This window comes from Helicoverpa zea, chromosome 3 (genome assembly GCF_022581195.2).
Source record: "Helicoverpa zea isolate HzStark_Cry1AcR chromosome 3, ilHelZeax1.1, whole genome shotgun sequence".
In the NCBI taxonomy this organism is placed as follows: Eukaryota; Metazoa; Arthropoda; class Insecta; order Lepidoptera; family Noctuidae; genus Helicoverpa; species Helicoverpa zea.
In genome coordinates this window covers 13,777,106-13,792,075 of record NC_061454.1, presented here as the reverse complement: position 1 = coordinate 13,792,075, position 14,970 = coordinate 13,777,106, and the positions used below count along the sequence as shown (strand labels likewise).

The following is a 14,970-nucleotide window of genomic DNA, read 5'->3' as shown; positions in this document are numbered from 1 at the left end:
AATTAGAATGTAGGAGTAAGTATTGGGAGATTTTATTGGATTACGGTTTTTCATTGCCGGCTCTGTTTTAAATGAAATATACATAAGTTGAGAATGTTTGCAGCCATTTTAGGTACTCAAAACCCTCCAGAAGGAACAACGGTAATAGTCGGTAAAGGTCTGACGATTCTAGGGGGTATGATGATAACTGATGATTTCCGTTCTAACTACGAAATGCTCTATAAAATACTCGTAAATCAGTGGTTTTACAGTTATTCAATTAGGCCGTACCTTTACTACCTACCTACCAGCACACAAAACAAAACTATTAAAAGAAAGGTCTAACAGGGAAAATTATTCATCTCATCACCGCCCATAAATCCTATAACATCATTAAAATGTAAAAAAAAACTTCAAGCCATATATCTCGAAGCCTACGCTTACGAAACACGGCTATAGACAACATAACCATTGACAATATCCGCGATATTTTATGTTTTATATCCGCATTAGGCACAATCAACCTCCTTCGAACCTATAAAATCCATGAACTTTGATTTTAACTAATGTAATCAAAGAATGTATGTTGTGACAACGTGTTGCATAAGTGTTTTTGCATAAATGAAGATAGATTTCAGATATGTAACTTTTTTCTCACGGTTTCACTTTCGAACTGAAACTTCATACACTTTGGCAAAGGTTGTCATGAATAGGCCTACCAAAAATTTGATCCATCTCCGATACAACTATGATTTTCTTTTATTCTATTTTAGTTACAACGACATTACAAAACATAGTCACCGTATAAAGTAGTCAAATTGGTGAGTACAATTTATATATAGTTTTGGGTTATTATATAGATTATATTTTCAGGTGTAGGACCAACGGATTCACTTAACAAATAATGTGTTAAAGACACTACCTATACTTAGTTCTATCAATTCCCGACTTACTTCGTTCATACTAGTCACACACATTCATACATTCATTATACGGTAGGTAGATATCTAAATGTAAATGGCACAAAGTAATTTACGCAAGACCAACTAGTATTGATTTCCAAAATTCATAAATTTACGAGTAACGGTGAAACCTATATGCGCCTGATCGTCGCGATGGGCTTACGGTGGGCCATAAGAACAGCGATATTTGTAGGGAGTCCAATTTTTCATTAAGTTTAATCTTGATGAAATAGTCAAAGATGTTTTATGTTTATCCTTTGTGGTTTTTGGTGGTGTTTTTGTGGCTTACGGTTATCTAACATATTATAATACCTCTACTACATAATTGGTTAGTGATTATTTAACTTAAATATGTCAATCACGAAACTGTCACCCCAAGAGAATCCTTTCTCACCAATTACCCTTACTATAGAAATAGAATTTTTCGACAATAAGTCTATTTGAAACTTGGTATCTAATGGCAAGCAACTTATTTAGCCCGAAGGTGGTTTACTAAAACGCCTTTATGAATAAGTATCTGTCAGATTATCAAATTCGCTGATTTAAAAGCCACACATTTACATGATTTAAATAAAAATCAGTACGAAACGTCGACCACAGAGATGGAACTATTTATATTATAATAGGTATATATTATGTTTCCTGTTTTGTGCGACTTTCTATTGTGCTGCGATAATTTATTTAATTTGAACATCATCAGTGGCCTATTGAAACCAATGTTGGGCACTATTAAATTGTTGGTTTGTGACGTCATTGAATTTGAATAATTTTGTCATTTTTCAAGAAAATAATAGTCGGCCTGTGAATCTCTTATCTTTGTAGAGCCAATAAAATTAAGCTTTTAATTTTGCCAATGCTATCAACATAATTAAGTATCCATATTCTAGTTCATCATAACACCTAAACAAGTTTGCGAGATATGCAATTTCCTTTCTAAAAAATCCCAAGAAACATACAAACTAAGGATAGTCATGCAACAAAATATATTGGTTTATGATACATAAAAACTGTTGATTACGTAATCAACATTAATAGCATTGCAAAACTTAAGCGCTCATCAAATGCTCCACTTTTGAGCAGCCAGACATTTGTCACCAACATTGGCCGCGCTCAGACGACCAACAACCAATACACCAACCCACATCAATAGGTTTCAATAGTGCTCGTGAATAATTCATACACTGAACTCACACATCTTTAGTAAAAATCTTGTTTATATTTATGGGAAATATTGTAATATTCTACGCGTTCAACGCACCTGCCTTTTAATGTAGGCAAAATAACAATATGAATATAATATTGCCGTAAATAACTTTGGACTGGAGCAGATTTTGAATGGCGTCTGCCATTTGCTCATCATACTAGTTTTGCTTGCGGCGACGACTGTTTTTGGAGTATGCACACGAAACATAATTCAACTCGCAGTAGCATAAAACCCTACCATCACGATTGCTTCTCTTTAATATTATGAAAATGGAGGTTTCTAGCTATGGTAGCTGTTCCAATGATTTCACCCAATCATGAGGCATCTGGGTGAAATCGCAGGAACAACCGGGATGGTTGACGCTCATGAGGTAAGGCCTATGTACAGCAATGGAAGGCAACTGGAAGGATCTACCTATCTTCATTAAATTCGCCTAAATAAACATAACTATTTAACAGAAATATAAACCAAGGAAAAAAACAAACACACTTACATTCACGATATTCGCGATTATAATATTTTTATTAGTATAGCTATAGAAATATTTAACTATTTACCAGTCTAGACAACTACCGCATAAAATTAATAGTGACGGTCATTAAGACCAGCAGTAATTTATTCAATTTTATTGTTTTATGGACTATCTATAGAAAGCAAGTTATTTTAATCACAGATTTGTATAAAAACTAGACGAATAGATCACAAAAAAATAATCATTAATCTTAATAATTATACAACTCGTACTATACGCCATTCGAGTACAATATAATAACGCGTTCCGGGTCTTAATGGGGCTGCCTCGCTTCTGCAGCGCATCAGGGATGTTTGCTGAAGCTCGCATTGACTGCTTCTACGCAACAATGAGGAAAAGATACGCGTCCCTGGTGCGCCGTGTGCGGGACAGCCCCAACACCTTAGTGCGCTGTATAGCGAGTAGACTCGACTGCCTGTATATGAATCACTGCTGCAGACTTTCCACTTCGGTGATAGACCTGCAGTGGTGATTTGATACAGGCAGTTATCTTAGGTTAGGATGCTTTGTGTTGTAATTTACTAACATAGTAATTAAGTAAAAATTGTTACTAACAAAATGAGTCATGGTCACTTGAATAAATGAATTTAATAGTTTTACGTGAAATTGAGTAAAAAGGAACGTTATCCGCGGGATCCGTTGGGTTCAGATGACGTCACTCGTCTTCCAGAAAGTTCCTAAATTTATTTTTCTCCCTTTGGTTTATAAGGCGCTATTTCAAGAAATCTGTAGTAACGAATGTTTAATAGACTATGCACCCTTGGGAGGTCTACCACTTACAATTTTTTTATACCCCTTATAATTTATTCCACCAAAAAAACCTACACAAAAATCAGTCAAAGTACTCCAAACAAATAAAGCATATTAACATAAAAATAAAGAGCGTAAAACCTGCGCAAACGCAGCACGCACCTTGCTATTATCAACCCACTACTGTTCAAAGAAAAGCTATCAAAATACATACAAAAAAACGGGAACTGGTTCACGCAGGATCCCGTTGCGTAGCGGGTCCCGCGGGATCGGCGCGGGCGCAGGATACGCACAAACCGACACAAGTATACCTGTGTATACTATAGTGGACAGGTTTTGGAGGTAAACATGGAAAACTGGGTTAATTTTGTTTGTTATTTTTGGATTTTGTGACAGAAATTAATATGTTTTCGTTAATGAACTGGAGCAGTGCTGTTTTTGCGTTAATTAATTTATTGACTTATGACTATTGGAAGCACTATCATTAATTTTGATTTAGCAAGATTTCAGATCGCAGTGACTAGAAAATCTAAGTCCCATCATCTTACTATAAGGGTGGCTTATTAACCTAACAAACATTAGTGTCAGAGTTTCTTCAAAAAGGTCGCTGACTTGGAATTCTATTTGCAATGGCTTCACATTCTAAAATTGAGATGGAATAAGCACAACAAAGTACTGAACTCAAGGCACACTAGTAATCTGGCTAAAAGCTCTAGAAAAGACCTGTTCCATAGAATTTGTTCAAACTTTATTATTACATCATACGAAGAGACAAAATTGTCATAAAGTAAGAAGTAATATATACAACAGAAATATTTTTGTCACGTAAATTAGCACCATTTTGGTCGGAAGATAATGTCTGCCCACACTGCGTTAGAATTACCCATCCTATAAGGAATAATATTAGCAACTATGTTGAGTCCAACACTACGCCCACGTAGCAAAAGATAAAATTGTTAACGAATATGTTATAAATAGTACATTTATTGTTTGACAGTTTTCTGGTGTCAACATGCATTTGCAAGATAGGTACAGCATGAGTTAGAGTAGACAATAATTACTTTACATAGCTAAAAATGAAGGATTAGATTCATAATTATGTTTTCAGTTCCAGATTTTTTTTGTACCGCAGCTCCGGAGAATATACTCAATGCTCAATGCTTTATTAGCATTCCATGTTAAACAGGTGGTATATTTTATAAGGTGGACACTATATGCAAAATTCCTGAAGAGTGTTTTATTTCAGGCAATTTTATTATAATCACTGTATATTAACGTACACAGAATAACAAAACAAATCAATTTACCCTTACATTTCTAACTACGAACGGCACCATATCGTCTACCACTCTCAGAGGAATCTAAATATAAGTACCTACCAACTGCATACATACAGCAGTACCGTCCAGCATTGCTCAGTATAAATAGCAGCGCTCATTAAAATGGCGACTTAGCTCCCAATTAACTTCAAAGGGGCAAAACTTAATGTGTCGGTGCAATTATGCGCATGTGCGCGCGGAATGAGCAAAACGTCATGTTGCTATGTATTACCTATGTATGGACCTATGTGTATTTTTTCAAAGACTGCATAGCAACAGATTTAAATGGGATTGTGGGATACAAATTGCGATGTCTTTGGTCTGACTTTCAAGACATTTATCCTGAATAATATTTGATGATATGAGGTCCTATGTCTGATTCCTAAGTTTTATCACTTATTTCTAAAGCAGGAGAAATGCAGCCGGCATTATTCATCATCCTAAGCGTGTCGATGGTCTAATCGCCATGTTATCGTGAATAATATTTGATCCTAATATGAGGTCCTATGTCTGATTCCTAAGTCTTATTATTTCTTTCTAAATTTATCATAATTAACCTAAGTATTGGGAGCACAATTATACTTGAAAGCGTTGTCAATTTGTAGGTGAGGTGAAAAAGTCCATAATCCAAAGTTTATCTATAAAAAAAATATCTACTAGAAAACACTATGCCTAAACGCTTGCAATTATGCTTCATACACATAAAACAAAAAAGTATAAAAGCTAGTTTCCAATAAATCTACCCAAAAAATTACCATTGAACAATACACGACTACCAAAAATAGCATTACAATAAAAGATGACAACTAAGAATCGTTTAGAATCGAGAAAACGTTTGTCAAAACAAGTGTGAGTCAACTGTTCGCACTTGGAATAGAATCGTAAACTTATTGATGGAGAGTTCATAGACCCGCTATAAACAGACTTACATAGTAATTCGTAGGATAATTACGTTTAATTGGAAGCAAGCGTCAAGTCGGGTTTAAGTTTTTAGGTATTTATTGTTGGTATGTTAGAATATTCTGTCAAATTTTGTTTTGTATGATACGAGTTTCAGTGGGATTTTGATAAAATCATGAAAGTGAACTTTAATAAATTAATAATTTCACCATTTAAATATAATGAATCGAACCATTTACAGTTGTCAAATTAGCAATTGCGGCAATTTTACGGCTGATTATAGTTTAGTCTGTCTTTAATTAAATTTAGGATTCGATTTGTACACAGCTCTGCTAATCTTCTAACCATTAGGTATTACCTCTAGTCATAAAAGTATCGTTAACAGAAAATAACGAGTAGGGTAAATAAATAATGTAGGGACAATAATGTCGGGACACCTTTTCACACACGGTCAGTTAGCCCCATGGTAAGTTATTAATTAACTTGTGTTATGGGTGCTAACACAACTGATAAACTACATATAGCTACGTATATACATATTTATAAATATATATTGTAACACCCAGACCACGGCTAACAAGCATGCTCATCACACAAATGTCGACCGAGCCGGAAATCGAACCCGGGACCTCAGGTTCGGCAGTCCGGCATGGTGACCATTGCGCCATTGAGGTCGTCAAGTGCACCACATACTGACAGTTTACATACACTAAAAACCGGAGTAATAAATACGACCGAACAACAAAAAACATGGATTTACATGAACAAAATAAACCTCACCAAATAATTCGTAGACGCCAATAAATTCTATTTACAACTGGTCAGACAGTAATAAAAGTATATTATAAAAACCAAGTGCAAAGACGCGAAATTAATCGACAATTTACTGTATATTGTAAATTACTTTGAGAATTAAAGCTTGAGATAGCCTTTCTAGGAAATATTCCAATAATATTAATTGGGTTGGCGACTAGGATAAAAATAACAACTCCATTTTGTAATGTCTGTAAGTGAGTAAAGTTTGTTTTATTATGTCGTAAAGTTAAGCTCTTTTTACAATAAAAAGAGAAAATACAATTCAATGAACTTTACATAACTTTAAATGAAGGATTAGATTTGATCGAAAAGATGACGAATTGAAAGACTATATTTTATTATTGGCTAGAAGAAGTAGTTAAAATACCATGTGCAATACAAACAGACAAGGATAAATTCATTACATGATTATAGCAAACACATAAAACATAAAAGTGCAGATTAATTTACGGAATTAATCAACAATACGAGCTCTTTGCTATCCCAAAAGAAATAAGAAACAACTGATATACGAACAACAATAAATTCCTGGAATAAAAAAACAATTGTGTGTGTGTCTGTACGTCTCAATAACGAGAGCGGTGCGTATGCGCAGATGACTGGCCATATAATTGTAATTAGTCAACTGGGAAAAGGGTTTGACTAGGTAAACTGTGGGCTCGACTAGATTTTGTATGCCCAAGATAAGACGGTCATCAATGGGAGACTTGTGAAATGTAAAATGAAATTAATCAGATTTATAAAGTATAAAAGAAGACCCAGCTACACATAGACACTTTGCTTGTCTGCCAGCCTGCCCAATTCATCAAAAAAAACTGTCATATTCATCCAAACACACCTTCTTTTCATGATAAATTCCAAAAACTTATTTCTACCACCCATTAACTTTTCACGCCAAAGAAAGCATTGGAGATAGACTGCTTAGTAACAATTTCATATGACAATTTGACATAATTGTAACAAAGACACTGCAGTACACCATCGTGACCGCAAAAATCCTAACTCATCTTCACAATTTCTTCGCAGCAGCACACAAGTCTCATTTTTGTTCCAAGTCTAAACTGTCGGTCCTACCAGTGCTGTACACCCATATGGTCATTACGCGTAAGTAACATTATTTATGGTCTATAAATCTGCGCGGGATCATTAGTCCGCGTGTGGGCACCTTTATGGCGTCCGATGAGCTGTTTACATTTTATATTTATTTGTAACTACGGCCGTACTTCAGTTATTTATGAGATAACTATCTTGGGCTGTGAAATAAAGATAGCATTTGTACAAGCAAATAAGATTTTTAGTACCCGTTTCTTGACCATCAGCCGTCTTCTGCTGGTTAAAGGCGATATTTTTTACTGGTAAATGAAACAAGTATGTATCCGAACTTACAACCCCTTCTTTAAACGTTTTTGGTGAACAAAACCGTATATTCCTACGAAAGCTGTTTCCTAAAATTAATGCAGATAATAGAAAAATCAATACATTAATGATTCATAAATCACTATATGATAGTGCTGGAGAGATTCTAAGAATCATCTTCAGCATCATACTTTACAGACAATGGCAACCTGATAATTGCTCAGCTTTAAAACTTTTTTATTCAGCGTAGGTGCCAACATGATACATGTATACAGCCAAAAACATTCACTCCATGCCCAAAACATTTTCCCTCAAATTGCGACGATTTAAACTTTTTGCTTTCGATCCATTAGAATATTCAAATGTTTTTTGCACAAAAACACCAAAATAGAAAACAATGCGAGACGGTTTTGGCTCTGCTATTATCCGAACGAGTATTTCTTTTGGTTAAGGAATCGCGAATATCCCGCTACATACTATTATAATAACTGTTAGATATTTAGGGTAGATGTAGCTGTTGTAAGCCGTTGAAGTAATAGTCGAGTCGTCTACTTATGTTAGTTTTGGGGCCGTTTTATTTTAATTTTGAGTTTTCATATTTTTTTGACGGATGGAAGTCGGTTAAGGAGACCTTAAAAGTTTTGGAAATTTATACAAAATATCTGCTTGCTGAATTAAAAGTTACGAGTCGATGTGGAAATACAGTTTTAAACAGAGTGTAAGTATCTACTCATGTAGTCAAAAGGCAGGTAAAATTAAACTGAAATGAGTGATGACAATTTATGATTAAAAGATAATTAATTTACGTATATTAACAAACCAACTAATTACGTAAATAAATATAAGCTATGAAAACTATGTACCTAAGAGAAAACTTTTAATATATAGAGAAGCATTTCTATATCTACATAAAATAACCCTAACTGACACTATTCTAACGAAACCCTAATTTATTAATGTGATTCTTAACTCCTTATTTATAAATTCAGTTGTCCCGATAACTGTCGCCGGCACCTCGCTGGTCAAAAAATCAACAGTTGACTCACCGCCATTTTGGGCTGTATTTAATTGACTTAGAAAAATGTCTGGAATAATGCTAGAGTCGTTTTGTTGGGGACAGTGCCCATTTGAAACGCTTTGTTTCCGCGTCTTATTTAGAAGGGCTTGGGACGGTCAAATGTATAGGTAAAGAGTTAGGAAGGTATGGAGTGGACAGTGTTATGATCCTTAAATACAAATTTTAATTATTTTAATGAATGTCTATAGGGATCATAAGAGCCTATGAAAGCTATTATTACAATCTAAAACCACTAAGATCTAGATGTTTATAAACACCTACATTTTAAAAGTCTGAGACTAAGACTGAAAAATATTGCATCTCACTTTAAGTAACTAAAACTAAAAAACTGGATATAAGATATATTATGTTCTTAAAGTTATAAAGCTTGATAACTATTTTCGTAATTTGTTAAAAACTACTCGCATATTTAAATTCATCCTTCTAGATATAAAAACTTAAAACCTAAAATAGTTTTCAAGCGATGAACCAAAGCAGGTGAAAAGGCTTTCGCGAAATGGCTTGATGAGTAACGAAGTTTCATGATGTTGATGAGTCAGAGGGTTTTCTCAGTGACGTCGGCTTCCGTCGACTTTCCGCCAGATGGATAGACAAGCTGAACGTTCGTAGAACTACGACTATCACCTACGAAAGATCACTTTGTCGGTCCTTCTGTAGGAATCTGCATGAACAATGAGCGGATGTGAAAGCATCTTCTTTGAAGCTGAGCATCGAAATGTGTTTGAAAAATGTTGCTATAAAGTTGATTGTTATACAAAGCTTAAACCTAAGTATTACAGCGGAAAAATGAATAGGTAAGACGTCTATACAAATGATCAACTACACTCGAAAGTTGTGCCTTACAATGCAATGTTGTGTTTCTACTGAATAATATCATGACGAAAGGACTGAATTTTATTGATTTTGGTCTAAAACAAAAAAAACCTCTTCTCTACAATAAAGTTCAATCCTCTTGATTGCAATAAGTACACGATTACAGGATGTCCTCTCTAACCCTTCCTAAGTCGCGTACCTTTAAACAATAGTCGGATTCGTAACTTTTTATTCGGCAAACTGTATGCCTTCGGAATGTAGGCAGTACCGCATAATGAGGGGTCCGAAGCTCTAAATTTATTACGACGCCGCCAATGTTTCTCAGAAACTACTGAATTATTCGCGAGCGGCGCGGCTGCGAAGGTATGCGCCTTCGGTTCCCGGCAGGCACAGTTATGTACGATATTCTTACGTAAGACGGAGAAAAACTTTGACAAAGTATCGGCTATCTAATTGGGTTATTATATGCTCGGCTCGGCTTGATATTTGGGAGCGAATATTAGAAATAGCTTAAGCAGGCTTCCCAGAAGTTGAAAACGTTTACATGATTAATAGAACAATGCCCTTATTTGATTGCTGGTTGGTCATGCCAATTAAATCTGTTTCAAATGGGTGAGAACCGCAAAAATAAACAAAGACCGGCCTTGAGGATCGACTCACTGCATTAGTAACCTTATAGAATCTACAAACTTCACATGACCTTTATTCATTCAACAAAAAATGATCTTTAAATCCCTTAGTGATCCATCGATCTAGAACCATATATAACGCCCATTACCTGAGCCCAGACAATGGAAAATAAGGCAAAATTGAGGTTCATACTTTTCCTTAGCGGTTCTGCAGCGTTCACGCACACAAACAAAGATACATCGTTCTGCTTCTCTTTCCTCAAAGACCTCATAACGCACACACACATGCATTCAATGCCATATTTGTTTACACATAGACCTAAGCAGGCTTCGCGCTACCTTCCACCTTATATTCAAAGCAACTAAGATGTACGCATGTATGCGTGCGAAAACCGACAACTGTAGGAAGTTATGTGTGTTCCTAATAACATTTGAGCACGGACGTCACACAGAGGCAGGCAGACAGACAACACAGCAAAGAAATTATATCAGTGGGTCAGACGGCCTTGTGCGATTCATGGAACGGCGCGAGCGCATGACTCGCCACGCCCACCGACGGGGGAGGGGTGTGTTAATTAACATGTGTATACTAAAAGTAATTGAAACTTAATATTTACGTCAATGTTTGAAGATAATTAATGTTAAAAAGATTTAAATTATGGTTTTTGCATATCATGCTATAAAATAGGGGTAGACAAAAAATGCCTTTGGTTTGTATATGAGGAAGAATACATAGCACGATTTCCTTCGTCAAAAGCTTGTTCATACATATATGTAAATAAAAACCGGCTTATTTCGGAAACTCGTTACATCTAGGTATAAGGATAATTATAATAAATCACCAAGCGCCCGATAATACAGCATTGATATACAAAGCTAATCACGACAAATGATTAACTAGATAATAAGATCTCAAACAAATGACAAACAGCATAGAACTCTTACTCCATATATTAATTCCTCAGGATGGCACCACTTATGTTTCCAAGGCACACATCCTTGCATTGTTACTGATACAAAATTATACCACTTTTAACACTAACTATGATCATCAAATTGACACTACAGTAACACAAGAATTACTTTCAATTTCAACCAATGTTAATACTATTTCTACAGGTGCTCTAAAAATCTCAGCTGAGCAAGATTAACACCACAATGACAGCAAAACGACTGACGATAGAGGCTGTCAAATGATCTATTGCAATAGTGATGTGACTACATTTTGTACTCTATAGACTAGACCAGTCGATAGATTTTGGTGACAACGTCAGCGTAGGCATATGATTTTCTAAGGCATTTAATAACATATGTATGGAATCAAAAGAGTTAAAGGTAAGGTATAGGAGTATTTTTATAGTAATTCAACAGAGGTACAAAAACAATGAGGTTGTAATTTGCAGCATCTATCGAGAAGGAAATTTAGTTAGTGCCTATGCGCTTATTGTCGCAAAGGGGACTTTCAATTGAATAATAAGCCTACAAATACTATAGATTCATTTCGGTCCTGTGCCTCTCCGGTCGTGTTTCTGCGCAAATGCTCGTGCACTATATAATATGTCCTGCGCAGATCGCTAATCTCCTACTGTGAGAACAGCCACCGTAGCCGGTAATCGGCTAGGAGGACATCATCATCACACGGTATATGGATTTGGAATAACAAACCAAACTAGGCCTTTAGTGATTTATGGCTATATTTATGATACGATATTAATATGTGTATTATTCACCTGTCATATAAATTATTCTGTTCCTAACGACTATTGGATCATAGATCAATCATATTTTGATTGTTTTAATATAATTTAAATCTGTCCTGCTCATTAACTTGTTCTAATTTTACCTTGATGGTTAACTTAAGCTAAGCCTAGCTAAGCCTGCTTGGATGATAAATCTTCAAGAAAAGTCTCACTCATCGGCTGAACCTTCCAGGGACATAAAGTTTCCTGACAATTTTATAATCATATTCATAACAATATGTTTTACTATTAATAAAATCATCAAAGAGGCCAAATATCAATTCGATACTAAAGAGTAGGTAAACATGAGTCATTGAAACAAACAAAAGAAACAACAATTAATCAACACTTAATGACCCGAAAACTAATCAAGCAGAAAAAATAGCACCATCGCTCCACATAGTGTGGGTGTCGCGAAATGGCCACATAATCACAATACATATAAAGCAGCGTATAATTCTAATTATAAATCCGTTTGTCAATTAAAATCAAACGGATCGGGTTGATATCGCGTGCGTCCGCGCAATTTAGCCGAGCTCGTGCCAATTCTACGAAAACGTACTATAATAGACGTTTGGGCTTATTACTTGAAACAATAGACGAACGGTGCAAAAAATGGCGTAATTGCATTTTATTTATTGTAATTGATGCCTTTTGGGTCAAGTTTTTTGGGTTTATTTATTTTATTAAGGTATTTACTTATTTGTGTGTTTTAATGGTAGATAGTAGAGGTTAAAATGTTGTTATGGGAAAGACGATAATTGGTTTAGAAAACAATTGTATTTTTTGGACTATAATAGAACAAATTACCCTTGAAAACATTATCACCATGTACGGACTACGAGCTACGCAATATCCCTAATAACAATTTTATCAATAATTAGCGTTTTTTTTATTTTTCAAAAAAGATTGTTGCTATATTAACATATATAAAGTACCTTATAACTTTTAGCTCACAGCGTCAAATTATGTCGCAAAAGTACGATGTCCAACAGACACGAATGAAATCGGTTAAAAAGGATTAAAATCCTATGGAAAAGTTAAAGAACCACCTGCAGTCTATTAGTGTTAATTCAATAGTCATAAAGTTTCGACTGTAGCAGTCGCACTGATTCAATATAACAAGTGGCTGGATTTACCTTACCTTACCCCCGTCTTCTTTAAGCCTTTTTAGATGGTAAACAACAACCTGTTTTAGGATATTGTTGTTCCTTGAATATCCCATACCTGATGTGAACAGTGAATAGTTAGCCCATTCACTGTTCATGTCACGGACACAATAGTAAAACCATCTCTATGTACCGCATATTGAACATCGAACTTCTATCGTGTGAATTCACAAATTTGCTTTTAGCAGAATCGAGATATAACTAAACCCTTCAGTAGACCGTCTCCTTTACAGGCTATAGATGACAACATTATTTTCGGCAGAATTGTCTTATGTTCTTATCCTAACTTTGAAAAGACCAAAGTCTTCTCACTTTCAGAAGACCGAAGTCTTCCCCCGGCTTTTAGAAGACGGGGGTTAAGTTGAATGCCCTTATACTTAAGATAACTTACGTTACATTTAAAGCCGTTTATACCCTATAACCTTAGTATAACTTATTCTAGCTTAGTTGTAAAGTGAGTAGTTACCTGAGGGTGTTGGCGGTGATGGCGCGGTGGGTCGCGGGGATCCGGCGCGCGCGCCGCGCTCATGCCTCAGCGCCGCCGGCGCATGCCCCCCACGGCACCGCCGCCGCTCTGCAAAGACAATTGTGTGTTACGGCCGGTTCACACATGTCTCCGTTTTACTGTTCCGTTTTATCGTGTACGTTTTTTTTTCGTCGATGGCGTTTTTACTGTATACAGAATACTGTGCCATGTGTGAAGTCACTCATACAACTACATACGCCATCGACGAAAAAAAAACGTACACGATAAAACGGAACAGTAAAACGGAGACATGTGTGAACCGGCCGTTAGTCATCTGGATAATAGAGGTGAGTAGTCTAATATAACAAGAATCAGATACAGGAGAACTAAAATGTGGGAAGACTGGGGTTCATAAAAATTGGGTAGATATTCCTTTCGCACTTCTTAGTTGAACATGTCTGGAATAATAATGTTCTGCTGGACCAAGGCTGGTCAACAAACAGGATAACAAGGACATTTAGCTATTGTCATCAATCCAAACTCCAGAGCATGAAAGAAATGGAGGGGGAAGAAAATACTTTTTTTAAGCAGACTTTAGATCACTGTGGAAGTGTCCCAATGCCTCTAGCTAAACATTTGTTATTTCAAAGACCACAAGCAGAAACTCAGTACAATAACAGGCTATAGCGGGACCTTCAAGCTATCAGAACCACAAAAGCCTGACTAGTATAACCAGATGATAAAGAGATATCTAATAGACACGTGTTAATTAGAGGCCGGTGAAGAGTTCCACGTCAGGCGATAAGTGGTGCTTCCCATTACTTTTCCTTTTAACCATTGTGTGCTGGTGTTTATAGCTTGTTTGGTTGACAGGCTTTTGACAATTACATGGTGACTTGCTTCTGTGAAAGATTTGATACCCATAAACCCAGATGAAAAGTAGCCTTTAGCATTCTTCGATAAATGGGGTATCTAAGGCTTAAAGAAATTGCTCTAGTTCTTAAGTTTAGCGCGTTCAAACAAAGAGTCAAACTTGTCAATTTAGTTATTTTAGAAACTATAGATTTTAGATTTATGTATTTAAGCCGCAGTTTCATTTATCCTAATTGATGTTAATATAGAACCGATCAAAATCAACAGACGTTAAGGTTAAGCATCGCTTAAGCTAAGTTTAAGCATCTAAAATTAAAAAGGGTTAGAAAGTAGACCGATATCTAGTACAAAATCTATTTCAGATCAGATAACGGATGTCTAGACT

At 35.7% G+C, this 14,970-nt stretch overlaps 1 protein-coding gene across 5 annotated transcripts in view; it reads right to left on the bottom strand.

The window, feature by feature from the left end:
- LOC124646101 (voltage-dependent L-type calcium channel subunit beta-3) overlaps positions 1-13,799 on the bottom strand; it is a 133,499-nt gene extending 119,700 nt beyond the window's left edge. For 4 of the 5 annotated variants that reach the window (XM_047186147.1, XM_047186149.1, XM_047186150.1 and 1 more), the window contains exon 1: positions 13,713-13,790. In XM_047186147.1, the coding sequence (XP_047042103.1) occupies positions 13,713-13,775 (63 nt within the window). In that variant the 5' untranslated portion in view covers positions 13,776-13,790. Of the gene's footprint in view, positions 1-13,712 lie in introns of all 5 variants that reach the window. The other variant, XM_047186148.1, reaches the window with a different exon arrangement.
- Between the last annotated feature and the right edge of the window lie 1,171 nt (positions 13,800-14,970).